Source organism: Planococcus citri, chromosome 4 (assembly GCF_950023065.1).
Source record: "Planococcus citri chromosome 4, ihPlaCitr1.1, whole genome shotgun sequence".
NCBI classification, from domain to species: domain Eukaryota; kingdom Metazoa; phylum Arthropoda; class Insecta; order Hemiptera; family Pseudococcidae; genus Planococcus; species Planococcus citri.
In genome coordinates this window covers 55,119,302-55,140,903 of record NC_088680.1, presented here as the reverse complement: position 1 = coordinate 55,140,903, position 21,602 = coordinate 55,119,302, and the positions used below count along the sequence as shown (strand labels likewise).

Genomic DNA, 21,602 nt, shown 5'->3' with positions numbered 1-21,602 from the left:
CGAAATAATATAAAAAAGGGAAACGCTCGGTACAGATCACTGGATACATTTCCTTTGTGGTAATTATTACATTTGCACGTGGATTGTACGCTGGTCGTGAGTTGGTCGTTTGTGCGGTCTGCTTCTCCAGGCAGGTGTTGCGAATTCTCTTATATGGAGAAAACCAACAACGAGCTGGACTGCGTTATACTACAAGGAACAAATACGGAAGAAAAGAATAAGTTGAATATTATTAGAAGGAAATTGCTTAAAAGTACAGATTTTTTACGCACCGGGTATCGAAATCGACAACGTAAGAAGGTCGCTCCTCTAATAACGTAAGTAATGGTTTTTGTTTAAATTGAATTAAGTTTGTATCTGCTTTGCGGTTATTCTAACGTCTTTTCTCTTGAGACAAGGTCAATGAACTGTATAGTTTTTTCAACTCAAAGAAAATAAGATGAAATACATGTGAGACAGGCAATATCCATACGTTCAGACACATTATAGGTACCTACTTAAGAACTATAAACAAAAATAGGTAACTTTTGAAAGGAAAAAAATATAACTGTATTTTTTTGGCATTGTGTTTTTGATGATAAAGCTCTTTCAATGTTGGCTAAAAAAAATTTAGGCTCAAAAATACTTATGCTCTAAAAATCGTGATGTGTTTTTCCTGGAATTCAAACAGGGAGGGGTAGGTTAGGCATACTACTGGTAATAGGAATTGAATTAACTCTGTTGATGAATGAGTCATACATTTTTTAGCCAGACTCAGGTAGTGCTTCTTAACCACTAATCAGTTTCATTTCAATAATTCCATTCCCCAAAAATGAAAAAAAGTGCGCAGGCTCACTAAACTTTGAATAAAAGTTTTGAAGTAGATATCGATTTTTAATGTGCAATTTTTTTGATATAATATAATTAGTGTATAAAAAATATAAATTACCCACAGTCTGTTCTAAAAATTCTATTTAAAAAAATCAATCAAAATAAAAAATAGCAAAATTCATTTCAAAACTCTTGAATTTTGCATTGAAATAAAATAACACATTGCTTCTTGACCGAACATTTATATTTTTTCAATCACCCCCCCCCCTCTTCCCCGATTTAAACGAAACTGAGCTACCAATAAGTATGATTCAAAAAGGCAGATCCTAAAACTCCTCTATAATTACAATTTCTGAGCATTAAGTCAATTGCTTTGCTTTCAGCAAATAATTTATACCATTTTCATATTTTTTTAAAATTTATTTTCAACAAAACAAAACCAGAACGAGTAATACGTAACTTCATGTCAATCCTTCAATTTGTAAAAAAAAAAAGATGAAGATTATCAAAAAAATCAGGTACCTACCTATTCATAAATGATCTCACAATAAATCATAATAATTATTTGTCCGCTTTGAGTAGATGCTCATAGTGCCATCTTGTTGTTTTCCATTCCCTAAGTTTTGTTTCAACATTTTTTTTTCAATGTATTTCAAATTTTCTCTCCTTTCTTGGGGGAAGGGGGGGGGGTAACAGGAAAGGTAAAATTGATTTCATTTTTTAAAAAAGAGGATTTTTGGACGTGAAAAATCATTGTACACTAACCTATCATAAAACTAAAAACAAACAAACACACCCTAAAAAATATTTTTATGTTTCTATTAAAAGTTGATTGGAAAAAAATGAATGGAAATAATTATATAGGTACCTACTTACATCAACAAAGGCATTTTGTAGAATTTCTTTCACAAAGGAAGTACCCCAATCAACAGGAAAATTTCAGATCCAACTAAAACCAGATCGAAAGAACATTCAAAATACCTACCTTATCAGCCAAAATTTCAGATCCTTAAATTCATCAAACGTCCAGCTTTTCTAAATTGATTGCATGATTCGTCGAATTCGTGATTTTCAAAAATTTGTTGAAGTCTCCACAACAGCTCAAAATGGTTTGGAATCGCTTCAAAATGATTGAAAGGGTGCCAAAAATATGATACATACCAAATTTCAACTTAATATTCTGTAAAGGTAATAGTAGATTATGCAACTAGGGAGATAATGTGATTTTCAACAAAGAAGGAGGGTCATTATGGGCATTTTCGTGCCCCTGGCTACTTCGAGACTTGAATGGCATTTTCTTATAGGGGATGGTCCCTAGTATTAATATTAGGCGATATTTTCCCAGAAAAGCCCATAGGGGGGCTGTGGGGTGGCCCCAAAGCCGAAAATTTCAAAAATTTTTAGAACCACTGCTCGAAAATGTAAAAAATTAAAAGTAGCGAATATATGTTGCTTTAAGAGTAAGCAATGCAGCACGTAACGCTTTTTTCATTTTTGACCTTTTTGGGGGTTGTGGTGGGGGTATTTCTATTTTTGAAAATTTTGAAACCCCCTTTTTTGACCCTTCCCGTCGAGCCCCGCTAATGCCCTTTTCATGGTTTATTGCTACTAGTAGTAAGTTCAATTGATATCATTTGCAACCCCCTCACCAACTTGGCTCATATCGAAAAATTCAATTTTCAACTTTTTTTTGAGGTCCATATTTTGGGAAACCATGAAAAGCTATCGAGGTCCGGTTTGCGGCAAATATGTTGAATTTTACTTCTTAATCGACTGGCATGCTTGAATTTTTATTTCAAGTCAATTTTTGACCTCATTGTTGCAGATCACTTTTGGGGGTGGCGAACTTTGAGAACCCCTGAAAAAAGTTCTAAAGTGAATTTTTTCAAACTTTGAGCTGAAATGGTCTTAAATACATGTGTTTAACCAAGATAATATGCGAATGCGATATTTCAATACAATTTAGTCATTTTGGGTGATTTTATCAAAAAAAGTAGTGTTTTAACAACAGGCATAGCTTTCCGGCAAAAGTTAAGCTACGTGTATTCGTGGTGTAGTCCAGTCATTAAAGACATTTTTGCAGGAAAAATTAATATCGAAACGATCTTTCACAGATACTGTTCACAGAGGTCCCCTCAACAATCTACTAAAAGTCCTGGCCCCTACGGGGTCCGGAACCCCCTCAAAGGGGGTGGAACCTCCCTCGAAATCAGTTTTTCGCCATTTTCTCCCCCGCATTGCATTTTAGCGAAAAATATGTGGCTAGATAAAAGAATCTATGTCGAATTTCCGATGTAATGATGTATCAACTTTCCCTGTATGTTCAAGAGGGGCGAAACTGCAACCATTCAAATGAAGGGGTTCTCTGAAAAATACATAAAGGCTATAGGCGCCTAAGAGGGGTGAAATGGTCACCGAAATCGTTCGAGTTGATATTAGCATGTGAGGTAGGTACCATTGAGAAACTTCCGCGTGGAAAGTTTCAGATCCACACCCCCTCCCCTTTTTGGAGAGCCCCCCTTTTCTGAAACTTCAATAACACTTTTCTCAGCCCCATTCCAACCGATTTTGAAAATTTTTCAGTATGTTATGTATATCCTTATTAGGTATCCCCACAAAAATTTTTAACCCCCTCCTCTCATATTTAGCATTCAAAATGGTGTAAAAATGTGTCATAGGGAGGGTTGGGGGTAAAATGGGAATTTTAGGGAAAATAACTAAGAATTAATGAGTAGAGTATAGTTTTCTTATGATTCGATACCGCTGAGCATGAATATGACGTCAGCTTTTTTGCTACACTCATCTAGCCCTCTACAGAACACTTGGCCGCCTCAATTTTTATTTTTATTATTGTTAGAAAAGCATAATATTAGTTGAAATACGCCATTTTGAAGGGTAAATATAAGGGGAGGGGGTTGAAAATTTTTGTGGGGATACCTAATAAGGATATACATAACATACTGAAAAATTTTCAAAATCGGTTGGAATGGGGCTGAGAAAAGTGTTATTGAAGTTTCAGAACTTTTGCCGGAAATGCTATGCCTGTTATTAAAACACTACTTTTTTTGATAAAATCACCCAAAATGACTAAATTGTATTGAAATATCGCATTCGCATATTATCTTGGTTAAACACATGTATTTAAGACCATTTCAGCTCAAAGTTTGAAAAAATTCACTTTAGAACTTTTTTCAGGGGTTCTCAAAGTTCGCCACCCCCAAAAGTGATCTGCAACAATGAGGTCAAAAATTGACTTGAAATAAAAATTCAAGCATGCCAGTCGATTAAGAAGTAAAATTCAACATATTTGCCGCAAACCGGACCTCGATAGCTTTTCATGGTTTCCCAAAATATGGACCTCAAAAAAAAGTTGAAAATTGAATTTTTCGATATGAGCCAAGTTGGTGAGGGGGTTACAAATGATATCAATTGAACTTACTGCTAGTAGCAATAAACCATGAAAAGGGCATTAGCGGGGCTCGACGGGAAGGGTCAAAAAAGGGGGTTTCAAAATTTTCAAAAATAGAAATACCCCCACCACAACCCCCAAAAAGGTCAAAAATGAAAAAAGCGTTACGTGCTGCATTGCTTACCCTTAAAGCAACATATATTCGCTACTTTTAATTTTTTACATTTTCGAGCAGTGGTTCTAAAAAATTTTGAAATTTTCGTATTTGGGGCCACCCCACAGCCCCCTTATGGGCTTTTCTGGGAAAATATCGCCTAATATTAATACTAGGGACCATCCCCTATAAGAAAAGGCCATTCAAGTCTCGAAGTAGCGACAAAATGGTTGAAGATCACATTATCTCCCTTGTTCCATAAAATATTTTACGTTTTTAAGGGAGAAAATCGCTAGTTTGTCTACCGAGCGATTAGCGAGCGGGAGATAATGTAGTAGATTACCTCCCTAGAAACGTAAATTAAATTTTATCAGCATACAAATTACCTGCACCTAAATTTAATTTTTTAAAGTTATTCAAAAAATTGAAAAATGTACTTGAGTATCTGATATTGTTTTGGGAAGAGAGGGGGTTATTTTTCATCTAAGTTATTGCAAAATATTAATCCACTTGCCTATTGTTTTGCTGCTTTTTGTAGAAGCATGGTGTTTTGCATCAAAACACTAGAATTTTTTTAAAATCTGAAAATGAAGTTTAATTTTGAAAAAATTAATTAGGTACAGAAGGGTCATTCCACGTCAATTGAACCAAGAAGTGGTTGGGGGATTCGGCGATTTTTTTGAAATTTTTCCTGTAGAAAGACCTTCCGAAGGGATGACCAATGGCGCAAATCGCAGCCCTCTAGCCCATTTTTAAAGGCAGCCAGGGGGTGTCAAAGTTTACAGTGAACCTAAAATATCATCAATTTCAGCAGTGGATTACTCGATAACCGCGATACCTACCAAAATGGAACATTTTCCCATAGTTAGGGATTTTGAACGGCTTTTTGGTGATATCATAAAAATCAGTGTTGCCACTTTTTTTCGTACAAAAAATTAGCTCAAAAAAGTTTCGAAACGTAGTTTTCATATAGTTCCGACTCTCAAAAATTCCGAAAAAAATAATATTATGGACAACTTTTTATGCTGAACAACATATTAAAAATTGATGAGATGATTGAGATGGTACCATGTTGCAAAGTTGATTTTAAAAAATTTAAAGTTTGCGAAAAAATGCGATTTTTTGATTTAAAACATGAAAAAAAGTTTTGATAGATGAAGTTGGCCCATTTGACCCCTATTTGAACGTATCTGTTGAAATAGTTGAAAAAACCCTTTCACTCTATAAAATGAACTCCTCACAAAAAATCAAAATTCGAAAAAAATTCAATTTTCAATTTCAAACATCAAAAAAAGTTTAAATCAATTTAGTTATATTATTTTGATCAATTTCTGACGTATTTCATGAGAAAGTTGATAAAAATTACACTCACAACAAAAAAATAAAAATTCGTTCATTTTTTGAATCTTTATTTCGAATTTTGATTTTTTGTGAGGAGTTCATTTCATCGAGTGACCGTGTTTTTTCAGCTTTTTCAACAGATGCGTTCAAATAAGGGTCAAATGGGTCAACTTCACCTATCAAAACTTTTTTTCATGTTTTAAATCAAAAAATCGGATTTTTTTGCAAAATTTTAATTTTTTTAAATCAACTTTGCAGCATGGCATCATTCTAATTTTTTAATATTTTGTTCAGCATAAAAAGTTGTCCATGATATATTCTTTTCAGAATTTTCTAGAGTCGGAACGATATAAAAACTACGTTTCGAAACTTTTTTGAGCTAATTTTTTGTACGAAAAAAAGTGGCAACACTGATTTTAATGATATCACCAAAAAGCCTTTCAAAACCCCCAACTATGGGAAAACGTTCTATTTTGGTAGGTATCATGGTTATCGAGTAATCCACTGCTGAAATGGATGATGTTTTAGGTTCACGGAAAACTTTGACACCCCCTGGCTTGCTTTAAAAATGGGCTAGAGAGCTGCGATTTGCGCCATTGGTCATCCCTTCGGAAGGTCTTTCCACAGGAAAAATTTCAAAAAAATCGCCGAACCCCCTACCACTTCTTAGTTTAAGTGACGTGGAATGACCCAGAAGTTATTAAACTTCTTTTCTTTTTTTTCATTTTTGAGATTTTCGGAACACCCTGTACAAATATGAAATAACTACGCTCAAAATAAAAAAAATACCTCTTCCTGTCTCTGATTTTTATTTGTACTCGTATAGGTATAGGTCACATTCGAAAAATGTTGCTAATGGATATTTTAAACCAAAATCTCGAGCTAGGTGTAGATAATAGGTAGGTACCTATGTGTGTTTTGTTTCTGACTCAAAGATCAGTTCTCTATCTCTCCCCCTCAATCATTGAAGCATGGAAAATAAATTATACTGAAAAGTGTGACTAATCATGTAAGCTCACATTCCTAAAACGGTCCTGAATCTAATAAATACCTAACTCTTCGTCAGAGAAAAAGCTCGAGTTTTTCTAAAATAATATGGAATTTAATTTTTTATGTAGGATGTGTAAATGAAACGATAAATTTCCTGAAAAAGATAACAAAATGATGGGTATTCTCATACTTTATCATTTGCAATCAACGAGAGTGACTTATTTTGATAATTTATAATTCGTCATTTATGGTAGGTAGTAGGTACTAGGTACTTACATATACGAATGTAGGTAGGTCCACTCATTATCTACATACATACAACGTTTTTTCCCTCATGGTATTTGTCTGCGTATAAATTCATGACCAAGACCAAACGCAGAATTGATACCCATCGATATAATGTATGAATGTATGTACTTAATAGGATTATACATATTTATTTATTTATTCATTCATTCATTCATTTTTTTCAACGATCATCAAGTGGAAAATTTTTATAAATATTTGATTATTAGTTACCTGTACCTAGGTACGAGTACATTGAAAAATCTCTAAATCTCTGATGAAACATGAAACATAAATACTTACTTATGTAAGACCAGTTTGTTTAATTTATATTTGTTTACAAACGGAAACGAATTTTAGCATCGTTAACCACAAATTTAGGTACATGCATAACTTATTTTCATACATATACAATGTAAAGAAAAATGAATCATTGCAGTGCAGCTCGTATATTGGCGAGTGCGCCAGAGTTATTTTAAGTTACGAGTAGGTAATTGTATATTTTGCGATGAGACATCGTCGGTGCAACTTGTAATAATAAGTAATTATAAAATTATATTCTTGGAAAAAAGAATTATCGTAGTCATTAGATGCGAAAAATTTGCAAGTTTTTAAAAATTGGTGTAGGGCGAAGTGTTGAATGAATTTTATTATTTACCTACTTATGTACTAACAAAATTCATCATGGTAAAGACCCACACAATTATCATCGTGTTCGTGTTCATGTATTGTATTCATTTACTAGGTACTTACCTAATGTAATATAGGTTGACGTGATTGATGTAAATTTATCAGCATAATATTGTAATGTACTATGAAGTGATAAAATTTACCAGGCAACCTAATGAAATGAAAGAATACAAATTTGTATGGTTTCATTAAAATTTAAACGAAAGCAAATGATGTATCACAATGAGAGGGCATCTGCGTGCAAAAAGTTCAATAGTTTCGGGAATTTTATTTTATGTGTAACGTTAAACGCATGAGTAAATTTAGGTAGGTAGAGGTATAAAAATAAAATATGTAATATGGATATCGAAACTCGAAAACATTACAAGAATGCAAGAAAATAGCATCAGCAATAGTAAAAATTTGATTGGTTAATTTAATTAATGAAATCAAAAAACAGTCTAAAGATCGATCCAAAATATTATAGACTTACGATTCAATTTTAATAGACCTACACAAGTATAGGAAATCATATCGCACTCTAAAATATTGGTCGTCGAAATAAACCCTTTAGAGTACCTACTTCCTGTTTTGAAAAATACAGACACACCTGTCCGAGTCCGAGTGCATGCCTACCCAAACAAAGTGTGCGCTCGCTGCCATTGACCCGCTTGCGACCATCGAAGCGGATGGCAGGCGTGTGTACAAGGTATCGCATTTTCCGCTCAATGAGCACGCTGATAAGTTGCGAAGTTCCCAGAATTTGGAGAAAGAGAATGGGTTAAGGAAGTTGTGTGATATTGAAACGTACATATTTCGATTACGTAGCTTGTATCGTTGAAGGGTAACGCGAAGGATGAGATAAAATTGTTTCAGGAATAAGTTAAGTAAGTAGGTCTCATCCTACCTAATCGAGGACTTGAAGCAGAAACTTCATCTGTCGAGATAAAACTGACAGATATAGGAATGGACTTTAATTTGATTTTTTTTCTCAAATTTTCTTCCTACAGAACTTCCAAACAGAGTGAACTAATTCGAAAAACAAAAATGAAGAATAAAATCAAATTAGAAAGGAAGAAAGCCATAAACACAGAAAACGTTCAACTTCTTGTACAAAATGAAAGTCGAGATGATAGCAGTGAAGAAGAAGACGATTGGGATTCGTCATCTAATTCCAATGTAGAATATGAAGTAATTATTCCTATATCTTTACGTATTATTAACTCGAAAATTCAATAAGTATATAGAAATTACAGCTCCCCAGCTCCTATACATGTTTTTTCCTGAACTGCACAGCTTTACCTGATCTGCTTCAAAATGTTCAATTCTAATCTATAATAATAAATACCTATTATAAATTTATTTTTTTTATAGATTGAACAATTATTTCGCGAAGTTTACCAACGATGCATAAATTTAGTCGGCCAAGACATCAACAACAAAATAGGAAGAAATACCATCGTCAGTTACTTGAAACGAGCCTTCGAATATTCTGATCATCGATCAGAAATGTTGATCAGGGATTCCCAAAATAAACAAGTAAATATACCTACCTACTAAGGAACTTGATGGAAAGGAGAGGTGATCTGATAAAGTCTTCTGCCTCCCCAACTCTTACTATCATTTATTCTTTTTTATTAACCTTGAAATCTGACTAAGTTCATTTTTTTTTAATAGATGGAAATTTCATCAAGAAATCGTTGTCTTATTTTATTAAAATGAAAAAAATATTTTAAAAATGACAGTTTTAATGTCATACGCATCAAGAAGAAAACCAGCATAAAAAATGACCATTAAATATAGTTATTTTTGATTTGAATCAACTTTACCCCCTTCCCTCCTCCTCCCAAAAAAAACACTTTTGTAAAAAATCATTGTTTTCTGATTTTTTTCCAACAATGACTTGATTCAATTCTATGACTAATCAAAATTGCCAGATCATTTCAACATCCAGACTTATCTTTTATATATAGATATTAAACTTTCAAAAAAAGTGCAACAGATCTCCACTTCAATTTTGATTTTATGTATGTATTTTTCCAGTATCCAAAATCAATACTGAAAGTGAATGTTCTCAAAACCAGAGATGTTCTCCCCAAGGATGTGTTTAGTAAGTACCTACCTACCTGCTTCCTACATGCATAACTCGAACTAAAAATGAGATCAAGTTCTATAATCATTTTGAACCGGACTCTCCTGAGAATTTTGAAAGACTATTTATTCCAAAAATTTGTGATTTTTTGCTAAATTGACAATTTTCAAAATCGTGCCTGTCCCAATCCTATTTTAAAAGCACTGATTTCACCAAGAGTGCAGTGACAATTGACAGTGAGAGATGAAAATCCAAAAAATCAATAGAGATTCGAGCTCAGCGACCTGGAGATGATATAACTCATAGGTACCTTTACCTGTGTCATTTCACATTTTCATGATTTACTTTTTTCAAAATTGGAGTGAGCCTGAGAGACTTGATTTTTTGCTTTAAGTAGATAAGTAATTTAATTGATTACCTAATTAATTTTTTTTTGAATTTCAATCAAAATTGACGAAGGTTCTTGGGTCCTCAGGATTGTTGAGATCGTCATTTTGAAAATAAGTTTGTTGAAAATAGAATAAAACAAGGTCTCACCCCTGTCATATTTTTATTCTTCTTCTTCCTCGCTTACCCATATCCGGACTATAGACACTGTACCTGGGGGAAGACAACGAACTAGCGGCCATATTGGCTACATTCTGTGTGTCATGCCAATTTATCCCGCTGGGTGCTTTTGGCTGCGCTGGTGTCGAATTCTTGAACGAAGTACCATGCGAAGTAAAGCGTGCCGGCGCGCGCAGCCAAGAGCATCCAACGGATGAATTTACTATCACTACCATTCCTCTTCCCTGTTGCCTACAAACTGAGTATAGCGCAGCCAAAAGCACCCAGCGGGAGAAATTGGCATGACACAAGATTTTACTACCGTCCCTTTTCCCCGTTGCCTGCAGTTCAGTGTCTTACCCGGAGGGCACAGGTACAGTGTCTATAATCCGGACATTGCGACTACAAAATCCCCACAACCAGTTCCCTCCAGCTATCTCTGTCCTCGGCCTTTCTCGTGCATTCTCCCAGTAACATTTTGGCAGTTTTCTTGATTAAGTCTGTGTATCAGGTGGGTGATCTTCCCCTTCCCCTCTGACCTTCTATGTAGCCTTGGACTGTCAATTTTTCCAGGTTGTCCTGTCTCACAATGTGTCCTAAGTAGCATAATATTCGTCTCCTGATGACTGTGCTTAGCCTTTCCTTTATGCCCTGTTGTCAAAGTATTGACACATTTGTTCTTTTCTGGACCCATGATATCCTTAGCTAAGGAACTAAATACCAGGTATGGAAATACACCATCTTTGGTTATAGAAAAAAAATTTAAGGACTCAATTTATTAATAATACCGCAAATTCAGGGGTGCTAACCGTAACCGCAAAAAACCGAAAACCGTAACCGAAACCCAAACAAGAACCATAATTTTAGCCATTTTCAAACCCTAACTGAAAACAAAAACCGAAATTTCATAGTTTTTTTAAAAACTGTAAAAAACCATAACATTAATAATGAAGCAGAGTGAGTGAAACCGAAACCCAAACCGATATAATTTATTTCGGTTTTTTTCGGTTTTCAGTTTGGGTTTTTTCATTTTTTTCAATTTTTTTGGGGGGATTTTTTCACATTTTTGACTTTTGATTACAAATTCATGTATTAAAAAAATTATATAATTATTGTTTTTGAAAAATATATACTTTTTTAGAATTATTATGGAATTACTATACTTTGTTTCCTGAAATTGAGAAATTTTGAATTGAAGATATTTGAAAAAAAAAATTATGTAAAACCGAAAAAAACCGAAAACCAAAACTGAAACCGAAATTTTTGTAAGTAAGATCAAAACCGAAACTGAAAACCGAAATTTTGAATTTCAAAACCAAAACCAAACCGAAAACCGAAAAATTTCAAGGAAAAATTGGAGTGAAACCGTAATCGTAATTAAAATAATTAAGGTTAGCACCCCTGCGCAAATTCACGTTATTTTTTTACTTCATATTCATTTTAATACACAAAATAAACATTTTCCCACCATTTTTTTGATTCCATTTCATTATACAACTGAAATGAAAAAATCACATCATCGTCAAAACTACGAAATCTATAACTGAAAATGACTGACGTATTTCCATACCTGGTATCTAGTTCCTTACCTTAGCATGCGTCTGTAGCAGTACATTTCAAATGCGTCAATTTTATCTTGATCTGCCTTGCGTACAGTCCAGCATTCTGACACATGCAGGACGATGTGGAAGACTGGTGTTTTTACTATTCTCGGCTTTGTGACCTTTGTATGTTGTGGCTTTTCCAGTATCCAATTGAGCTTTCCCATTGCAGTCTTTGCAATGGTCAACCTTCTCCTGATTTCTCCAGCTGAGCTTCCCCAATTTGTTATTAATGAACCAAGGTACACAAAGTCCTGTACAACCTCTATACCATCAATCTCCAATATTTCAGGTCTGTTCTTTTGCTCCCTATCGATTATCATTATTTTATATTTTTGTTTTTCCTTTGTTGACCCTCAGACCTGCCTCATTGCAGGCTTCTTCGATTTTCCTGAGCATTTCCTTTATCTCACCTAGTATCTCTGCGAGCAGGGTTGTGTCATCTGCATATTGTAAGTTTAACAATGTATTTCCTCCAATTCTGACTCACTTTTCCCAATCCTCTAGGGCAGTTCTCATTACCCAATCCCCCCTTATGTATTGAAGAGAATTGGGCTGAGTATGTATCCCTGTCTCACTCCTTTTGCTGTATGGAAATGATTGGTGAGCTCTCCTTCAACTCTCACCTGTGCCAAGTTGTCCTCATACAGACTCTCCATGAGACTGACAAGGTGCTGTGGTACTCCAAGCTTTTTGAGGTTTTGCCAGAGGATCTTCCACTTCACATTGTCAAATGCCTTCTCGTAGTCAATGAAGCACATGTGTACACTGGCTTGTTGAATTCTCTTGTCTTTTCAATCACTTGACGTACATTTAGGATTTGTTCTCTTGTGCCTCTTCCTGGCACAAAACCCGCCTGTTGTGGTGGTACCATATCTGTGGCAGGATGTACGCTTTTATACGCTCATGTATGATTGCCAATACATAGTACCTTGCTTGTGTGTGATTCAATGATTAAGTTCTGTAGTTCGAGCATTCCATCGCTTATTAGGTACTTTTGTATTCAACAACTATTCATAAAAAAGTGAGCTTTTTTTACTTTCAATTTCAAAGTTCAATTTCAAGTGTTCTAAATTTTAATTAGCAAGACCACACACAGTGCAGATTTGTGTCCAAATACAGTCAGCTTTGAGATTTACACATATGAGCTTTCAAATTTAAAACCATCTCTTAAGAAATACTTATCTACCTACTCGTAACAAAATTCAGGAGAAATCGATCTAAATGAAATACTATTTCTTTTGTGGCAGGTGTAGGTGATTTATTTTTCATAATTTGGATCTCTTCCGACCCATCGAAGTATTACACTGGGAAAATAACGAAAACCAAAGTGAATCCGAATAAAGATCAAACGTTCAAGCTGTAAGAATAATATCCTACATAATATGATTAATTAGTGATAATGGGTTGAATTAAACTTGAAATCATTAATTCTATTTTTTAAATGTATTTTGCAGACCTTTTTCATCAAGTGCCAAAGACGTTTTACATTTAGAGCTAAGGTAGGTAAAACTATGATATTAAAATCGAATCATTTTATAGCATTTAATAAACTTATTTATTGACGCAATGTATACCTATTTAAATCTAGAGATATCATTCCATCTGAAGATAAGTCCATCGAAGAAAGTGAACGTATCTCGGAGCCTATTGGATCTGCACAAATAATGCTAAAAGTATGTTTAAATTATAGTAAAATAAGTAGGTATGCAGTCTAGGTTCTGCTGAACTATTTCTTCGTACCTACCTATACAGCAAAAACTAAGAGTTAATAAATTTTTAAGTAGGTAGGTAGGTGCCTAATAAGAATTCTTTTTTCAGGATATATTTTCTGCTGGTCAAACAAAATGGATTACACTACAAAGACCTTCCCAGAGTACCGGGTTTGGTAAAATTCAGTTAAGGATGATGTTTAGTTCTGAGGAAAACGTGAAGCTTGCCTTTGAACGACATAGATGTTTATTGAAAATACTCTTTCGACGCTTGCTAATAGAAAGAAATGTAAGTTAGGTACCTACCTAGACAAATAGACATTTCAGCGTGCTCATTGAAAGTTGAAAACGATTACTTATACCTACTTATAATTTATTTTTACCTCCTATTGCAGGATAATTTGAATGGCTGGAAGGGAACTTTCAGTCCAGAAGCTGAATTAATACTGAAACAGCATTTCATTCAAAGTAATTTAACCAGCCAAGATGACCTTTTTGCCAAATGGGCAGCGTACATTGATGTAATTGATAGTGAATCTGTTAATTTTGACACTTTTGATATATTGCTGGATGACTTGCTGTTGACTTGCGATATAAATTCTACAACTAAACAGAAAGTAAGCAATAGGTACCATACCTATCTATATTTTAAAGATGTTTGAATAGGTAAGTAGTTACATTTCCATTTTATTCGTTTTATGAACCAATGTTTTTTGTTTCTTAGAAGAGATATTTTTGGAATGCTGTGAAAAAGTTGATGCCATTATGCTATGAACATGTGAAAAATTTTAGGAAAGCTGGACTTAATGAAAAAGAAACGTTTGGCAAATTGTATGCGATTTTAAGGTAGGTACTTTACCGACTTCGATCCTCAACTTATCTACTCACATTACTGGAAATTACATAAGCGTGTAGTTACTTACATTATGACATGAGATAAAAATCAATTTTATTTTTTACTTCAATAGCATCCTTCATAACATCTCAAACTGTAAAATACCTGCCAACCTGAACCTTTTTCCATCTGAACTCTACACGTGGATTGAAAACACTAAACGTCTAACTTTCCAAACAGTATTACACGAAGCTGTTGTTCAAGGAGCTTGTGAATGGTAAGAATAGCCAATGCCAATTTAATATTATCGATCCAGAAAATTATTCAATTCATAGGTAGATTTATAAAATAATTGGAAAATTCTGTAGGTTCGAGTTTCTAGTGAATGACAACAGTCCTGGAAATGATTCTGATGAAGCAAAATTAACTCAGATGAACAAAGTAGCTGAAGCTGTGGTACAGGATCTCGAGGATGGAATGGATTTTCATGGAATATTTGCAAAGAAAGTATTCTTTTGACTGTATAACTAGAGGAAAAATTATGCCTATTAAGTTCATATGTACCTATTTGAAGACTAACGATGAACTTGCGAATAATTCATACCTTTATTCTTACAGGAAACAAATCGTCTCATTCTGTAAAACAATTTTTTGCGTTTACGAAGAAAAGGTTTGCAAATAAGCATGATGTATTTCTATTATGGTATTGAAATTACCATTTTTTTTTTCATTCGTTCTTTTTTTTTCGTATCTACGCAGATTACTGAAATGATGGAAACATCTGTTCCAAAAATATGTCAAGGAATAAAACAATTAAACCTCACAGAATGTTACCGAGGAAACATGGACTATAATTCTTGCTCGCTGGGCAGTTTAACGTGCGACTTGTTCTTCAAAATTCAAAAATTCCATAAAATTGGAGCCGATATTTTCTCTATTGATGTCGATACCCTTGAGAAATTTCCCTCGCGTAAATTATTTCACAAATGGTTTTTGTCGGCGGTTAATACGTGGTTGGATATTGTCATTTTAAGATCCATGCGAAAGATTGAAGATGCAGTTGAGATGGAGTATTTCGTTCCAGTTGATGAGATGGTTCTGCACAGCAGCTCTGCTGATGATGTGTTGAATGTTGTGTATCAAGTAAGTATTACGAGTATGTACCTAACAACCTAACCTATCAAGAAATCTCAATTTTTGGAACTTACCTATTACTTTGACTCTTTGATTTTACATCAGTAAAATTATATTTGGAAAATTTCGAACACTGGATGTAAATAATATCAAAACCACTTAAATTAAAATACTTACTCAAAATAAAATTTTGGGATTCCTTTAAAAAGAAAAAAAAATTGAATAAGGCTCAAATTCAATTTAAGTAATTATGCCAAGTAGGCATTTGCATCAAAAGCTGTGTTGCTTTCGGTTTTAGGTGAAAAAGTTTTGGGATCAGCTGGAATGGCCAGATGTGAAAGACTCCTATTTCTTTCTAGTCAAAATAATTCAAGTAAGTTGATACCTACCTAAATACATAGTTGGTTCTGTTTTAAAATCTTCTTCACCTCAAAAGCAAAAATTTTAAAATGTCAAAATTGAAAAATAATCTAATGAGAGAGGTATCCCAATCTGCAGAAAAAGTCCAGCCAAAATTTCCAGTATTGAAGTTGATTTTTGAAGCTTTATTGAGGAATTTTCTAAATCAAATTTTATCCATAAAAAGACAAAAAAAATCAAAATTTCATCTAATGAAGCTAGAAAGCTGGAATTTGGTATGCATCCTATATTCCTTCCACAAAATCGATTGAAAAATATTTCGAGCTATTTTGAGCAGTTCTGGAGTTTCCAGCCAATTTTTGAAAATTAAAATTTCCTCAAAATTTCTCCCTATCAAGTTAAAAAAGATACTCAGATTCATATTATCTTTTTTTGACATGTTGAGTTGACTGAAGGTGGTTTTGAGCCATTCTGAAGCTTCCAGTAACATTTTAAAACTCTAAGTTTTTCAAAAAAAAATACCCTAAGAACGGTTAAAATAAACTTTATGTATCTGAAAACACCTCCATTCGACTAAATTGAAAAGTTTTTGGGTTTTATTGAACATTTTTCTTTGAGAAAAACTTCCTCCTTTCTGGACGACAACGCTTATTCATTCATGCATCTTGAGTAGGTACCTATATTATCTTTTTGAGGAGTTACCTGTGTTTGAATTCTGAAAAACCAATCTTATCAATCTTTTTTACCTTTTCTTAAATGAAAAAGCACACCTATACCTACCTAATTATAACCTATGCACCTCAATTAATTTTTTAAAGGATGTCTCTGCTGCTGTAATGCATTATGCTGATCTCACTATAAATAAAATCAACAGTGGGGACAAAGAAACAAAAACCTATTCAATCAACGATGTAAGTACAAGTTTATAGTGTCTACATACCTATCTAATTATAAGTATACATTAGATAGACTAAATAGGTACCTAATTAGACCTACCAGCACAATTAATACGTATTTTAAGTGTAACTATGTGCCTCATCTAACAAAATTTCATCCTATTTTCCTCAGTGGTGTGTAGCAATCATTAACGTTGACTTCGTATTCCATGAAATTCGACCTCTGGCCTCAGAACTAGGAGCTGATAAGCTATTACACTCGTTATCCGATTACAGCAGTATGACTGCTGCTGATCGTTGTCAACGCACTTTAGACGAAATGATTAAAAATTCGTTCGAGGGTATAAATAAAAAAATAATCAACCTGCTGGAAACATTTTCTAAAAAAGTCAGTTTACAAATTTCGCACTATTTTTGTAAAAGTTACCTACCTAATTTGATCATGTAGGCATTCATTTCAAGATGATTTTTTTTGCAGATGGAACCATCGATCGAGAGATTCCTTCAAGAAGGTGCCGAGCTATTACATCAGCAACCCAAAGTCATCGATTATTTGAAAGAATTTTTGGACGAGAATTTAATAAATTTAAATTCGAAACTGAATTCAGAAATTTTCCACCACTTACTGGATATGCTATGGGAACAAATATCAGAGATATTGGATCGTTTGATTGAAAATGGAGAAGAGGTGAATAACTGCAGGTCGAGATCACTATATCGAAATCAATTGTACATTAAAATCATCTTAATCCCTATTTCAGAAAAAACAACCAACCTCGTACTTCTTGAATTTAAAAGAAACTCTTCACATCCTAATTGGATTTTTCAAAATTGAAGAAAAAGTTCCCGAAGAAGAGATTGAAAAGTTGCGAGGTATTTTAGCCAAGAACGAAAGAAGACTGACTCTTCTCAGCACCAATACGGCACGTCTAATGCATATGTATCACATGGAACGATGGCAAGAGCAGGAGCAACTGGAAGATGCCAAAAATGGCATATTAACGGTGGAAGTGCAAATTGAAGGCGATAATTTGAATATAGAAATATTAGGAGCTTCTAATGTTATTCCTATGGATTCGAATGGTAGGTATTGCTTACTTGGTTTTATAATTTTCTATAATGAGGATCCTGATGCAGCAGATTCTAACATAGGTAATTTCTTTGCAGGTCAAAGCGATCCGTATGTTCGCGTAGAACTATTACCCTTGCACAAATTCTCATTTTTCAGTTATAAAACGAAAATACTCAAGAAAACATTGTACCCAGTGTTTGAAGAAAAATTCACAGTGTAAGAGTTTCGTTTCTATAACTTCATTAATTCGTGATTGCCTACTTAATCTCAAAAAGGAGTGGCTGATTAATTTGTTTTTATCATTGCAGCCCTCTTACTAAAGATCAACTAGGATTGAATAACGCTTTGATTAAGTTTATAGTCAAAGATCACGATCTGTGTAAAAACAGATATATGGCTGATGCTTTCATACGTCTGACTGATGTTATTGGTACAAGTCAACCCAAATTATATAATCTGAAGTTGAATCGTCCAAATCCTGGTAAGTGAATTATCTTAATGAGAATTTCAGGTAGGTATCCATTCTAATGTGAGCAACACATTCTAACTAGGTACCTATTTAATTTTTTACAGAAAACGATATTTTAAAGTTGCTGGATGCGAGAAAAATTAATGATAAGCTGGCAAGAATTTTTCTCAAAAAAGAAAAATCCAGAGTCTAGATATTGACTCAATAGTTTAAACGGTTGCGAAATAAAATAACTGTTGATTTTTTTTTTACAAAAACTCGTGGGCTTTATTACATTATTATTGTGATATTTTTATTTAGAAGATGTTTCTACTAGTGATTCATGAATTATTTTTATACCTATTGTTTGTATTTTTATTTTTATCTATAAAATAAAGCTAATTCCTGCATTTAAATGTTCATTTCTTTCCTTTTTTTTATACTACTTATTACATTTGTAGTTAAATATTCATATGTACATGAACTATTTTTTCGATGGTACTGAAATTACCGAGGAAGTACATTGAAAAATATTGGAATCAGCGAAATTCAAAAGTGCAAGAAACTCGTCGCCTATCTACATATGATACCTATTACCTACCTACGAGTCAAAGGGTTAATACGTTTCCGATTTTTCTCCTTCAAAATAATAACTAATAAGAAACGTCTTTAATTCTTATCTAATTTATGCGTTTTCGCGTTGATAATATAAATGAGAGGAAAACCCCATCAAAAATACGATATGATTGTTCAATATAAAAAAGTTTAAATACCAATTACTAGGTAGCTGATTATGATAGGAAAATAGTGAGTAGTTGGTTGAACTCGTCATTCTGATTTTTTTGTTCGTGATTTTCAGCATATAAAAGTCGAATTACGTGTAAAATAGGTAAGTTTATTTCTTTTAATTAAAATATAAATTTTATTATTTCTATACCAATTCACGATGTAAAAGAAGTATATAGTTGGGTGCAAAATATGCCTATTTTTATTAATATCTGTGAATAACTTCAACGTTTAAAACAAATTTTGTTACACATCTTTCGTAAGTACAAAGTAGAACTTTTTGGGGAAAGCAATAATATTCTTTGTGATTTTTTTATTTTGGACTTGTTTTTATTTTTCAAAAAAATACTATAAAATCGATAAAATGATTAGGTAGGTGCAACACGAATTTTTCAATTTGTATAGGTAGATACTTGACTTATTTTTCAACTAAGTACTTACTTATTTTTACAAATTGATTTTTTTTTAAGAATAAAGATGAATTATTTTGCTTTTTATCATGAAAAATCTAGCCATTAGATATGATTACTTTAATTGAATTTTGGCCTTGATTGTAAGATTTTTAGAATGAAAATAGAATATTGTTCTTCAGTACATATCTTTGAATTTTTACGAATATTTCTCTTTTTTTCAGCGAGAAAAATGTCGAACATGATGCAGTTTTTCCGAATTTCCTTCTTGATTGTAGCAGTATTAGTATTGACAACCGAAGCTTTTCCAAAGAAATCTGATTTTGTTGAAGAGCTTTCAAGCGGGTAAGTAACTTGAACAATTACATATTATGTACATCTTGAAGAATAATGCATTTTTCGTAATTCAAAGATTAGGTAGTACCTACCTATTAAAATTTGTATTCAAAAATATGAGGTATGAGAGGTACATATCTTCTTACAATTTACTTAACAAATACTGTCAAAATTATCCCAATGTTATCTATCCTGAGAACAGACAAAATTGCATAGAAAATTATTATAAGCACCTAGGTGACATTTTCATTGTGTTTTGAGATATCACAAAAATATTCCAAAATGTGCCCATCGGAAATTTCAATCCTCCGAACTACCTATCTAAAAATATTAAAACCCGAATCTCAGCATATACCTAAGTACTTACCTAAACGTTTCTCATGTTCTGTCGCAGATCAAAATACGTAAACGTAGATGAAACAATCGAAAATAATTTTCAAATTGCTGACGCTGAGAAAAAGATCGTGAAACGTCAAGTTCGTCCAGGCGCAACAGGTCCTGGTCAATATGGAGGAACCTGGAAGTAAGCTTTTTTGCTCAACTACATAGGTAGTTATGCAAATGCAACAACATTGAAAAAAAGTAAACCTTCTCATCGACAATTATTTTCAATTCACAGTTCACAAAACGGTAAAACAGAGGTTAAAGCCGGAGTAGATTTTAATCGAGCACCTCAATTAGGATGGCATGCTGATGCTAAACATCAAATTTACAAAAATCCAAGCGGAAAAGTCACCGTCGATGCGTTTGCTGGAGCCAACCAGCAGTTTAATCAAATTGGTAAATCACATCCTAATGTTCAAGGTGGTGTTAGGGTGAATTTCCGTTGAAACCAGAATAGAATTTGGTACCTACTACCTACTTAAGTAAATGTAAAATTTTGAATTGTATTTTCTTAAACGAGATTTCAATTACTACGTACTTACACGTAATTTATTTAACAGACTATTTTTATCATAAAAGTGTATTATTGCCTATGATTTAAATAAGTAGATATAGGTATCAGAATCAAATAAAATTCGAAAAAGAAATCTACAATTTGATCTGAATAATTTTTCACTAGAAACTATGCTAGAGAGGTGAGTTTTACTCATAAACTCAGTTAAAATAGAAATATGGCCAACAAGTTAATTCAAAAAATTTTCAAATTTTCCAAAAACAAAAATAAAAAAATTAGAAATACCTACCTGTGTGGTTATTTATTACTCGAATTTTCACTCTCCTAAGAAAGTTGAATTCAAAAAAAATTCCACTGATATAATCTGACAACTTTGAGAAAAATTTGACGGAATTTGATGAAATTTGCATAAAACAAAATCAAAATAATGCATACCTATGTTTAAAAATGACATCAAAACACTCATGCGTGTAAAAGCACATTTCAAATGACCAAAAACTGATAGAAACATGCTTGAAAACCTATTGAAATAATATTTATGCAAAAACATGAAAATCATAAAAAGGCCCTAGGCAGATAAGTATATGCATGGTCGAGCGGCCCCCGGGACCTTCGGAGGTGAAACTTTTGTGATGTATAGGTACCCCCAGGATAAGTATTTTCCCCAAGCTTTGGACCTCAACTCTGAGTAGTTCTTGAGTAATTCCTCAAAAATCGAAAATCGTTTTTAATTTTTTTCTCAGGATAAATAAAGTTGTTACTTTCAGCGTTTGACATTTTAAATAGAAGAAAAATGTAATACAGTGTTTTGTGTACAA

The 21,602-nt window shown here is 33.2% G+C and overlaps 2 protein-coding genes across 2 annotated transcripts; both read left to right on the top strand.

Annotated features, from left to right (window-relative positions):
* The first annotated feature begins 5 nt into the window (after positions 1-5).
* LOC135842615 (protein unc-13 homolog 4B-like) lies at positions 6-18,756 on the top strand. The gene is made up of 22 exons (XM_065360161.1): positions 6-317; positions 8,669-8,849; positions 9,033-9,197; positions 9,702-9,768; positions 13,148-13,259; positions 13,355-13,399; positions 13,489-13,573; positions 13,719-13,898; positions 14,005-14,226; positions 14,334-14,455; positions 14,578-14,721; positions 14,813-14,951; positions 15,067-15,114; positions 15,204-15,587; positions 15,877-15,951; positions 16,757-16,849; positions 17,007-17,222; positions 17,313-17,522; positions 17,596-17,917; positions 18,002-18,122; positions 18,215-18,387; positions 18,480-18,756. The coding sequence occupies exons 1-22, from the start codon at positions 154-156 to the stop codon at positions 18,566-18,568; spliced, it is 3,357 nt and encodes a 1,118-aa protein (XP_065216233.1). The 5' UTR covers positions 6-153; the 3' UTR covers positions 18,569-18,756.
* A 337-nt stretch (positions 18,757-19,093) lies between these two features.
* LOC135842617 (uncharacterized) lies at positions 19,094-21,602 on the top strand. The gene is made up of 4 exons (XM_065360163.1): positions 19,094-19,243; positions 19,775-19,895; positions 20,281-20,409; positions 20,506-21,602. Exons 2-4 carry the CDS (start codon positions 19,783-19,785, stop codon positions 20,714-20,716), a joined length of 453 nt encoding a protein of 150 aa, XP_065216235.1. The 5' UTR covers positions 19,094-19,243; positions 19,775-19,782; the 3' UTR covers positions 20,717-21,602.

Coding starts and splice junctions, on each gene's coding strand:
- LOC135842615 (XM_065360161.1), top strand. CDS start 154: ATGGAGAAAACCAACAACGAGCTGGACTGCGTTATACTACAAGGAACA. Junction 13,260..13,354: donor AAAGATCAAACGTTCAAGCT/GTAAGAATAATA, acceptor TGTATTTTGCAG/ACCTTTTTCATCAAGTGCCA. Junction 14,227..14,333: donor ATTCTACAACTAAACAGAAA/GTAAGCAATAGG, acceptor TTTGTTTCTTAG/AAGAGATATTTTTGGAATGC.
- LOC135842617 (XM_065360163.1), top strand. CDS start 19,783: ATGTCGAACATGATGCAGTTTTTCCGAATTTCCTTCTTGATTGTAGCA. Junction 19,896..20,280: donor GTTGAAGAGCTTTCAAGCGG/GTAAGTAACTTG, acceptor GTTCTGTCGCAG/ATCAAAATACGTAAACGTAG. Junction 20,410..20,505: donor CAATATGGAGGAACCTGGAA/GTAAGCTTTTTT, acceptor TTCAATTCACAG/TTCACAAAACGGTAAAACAG.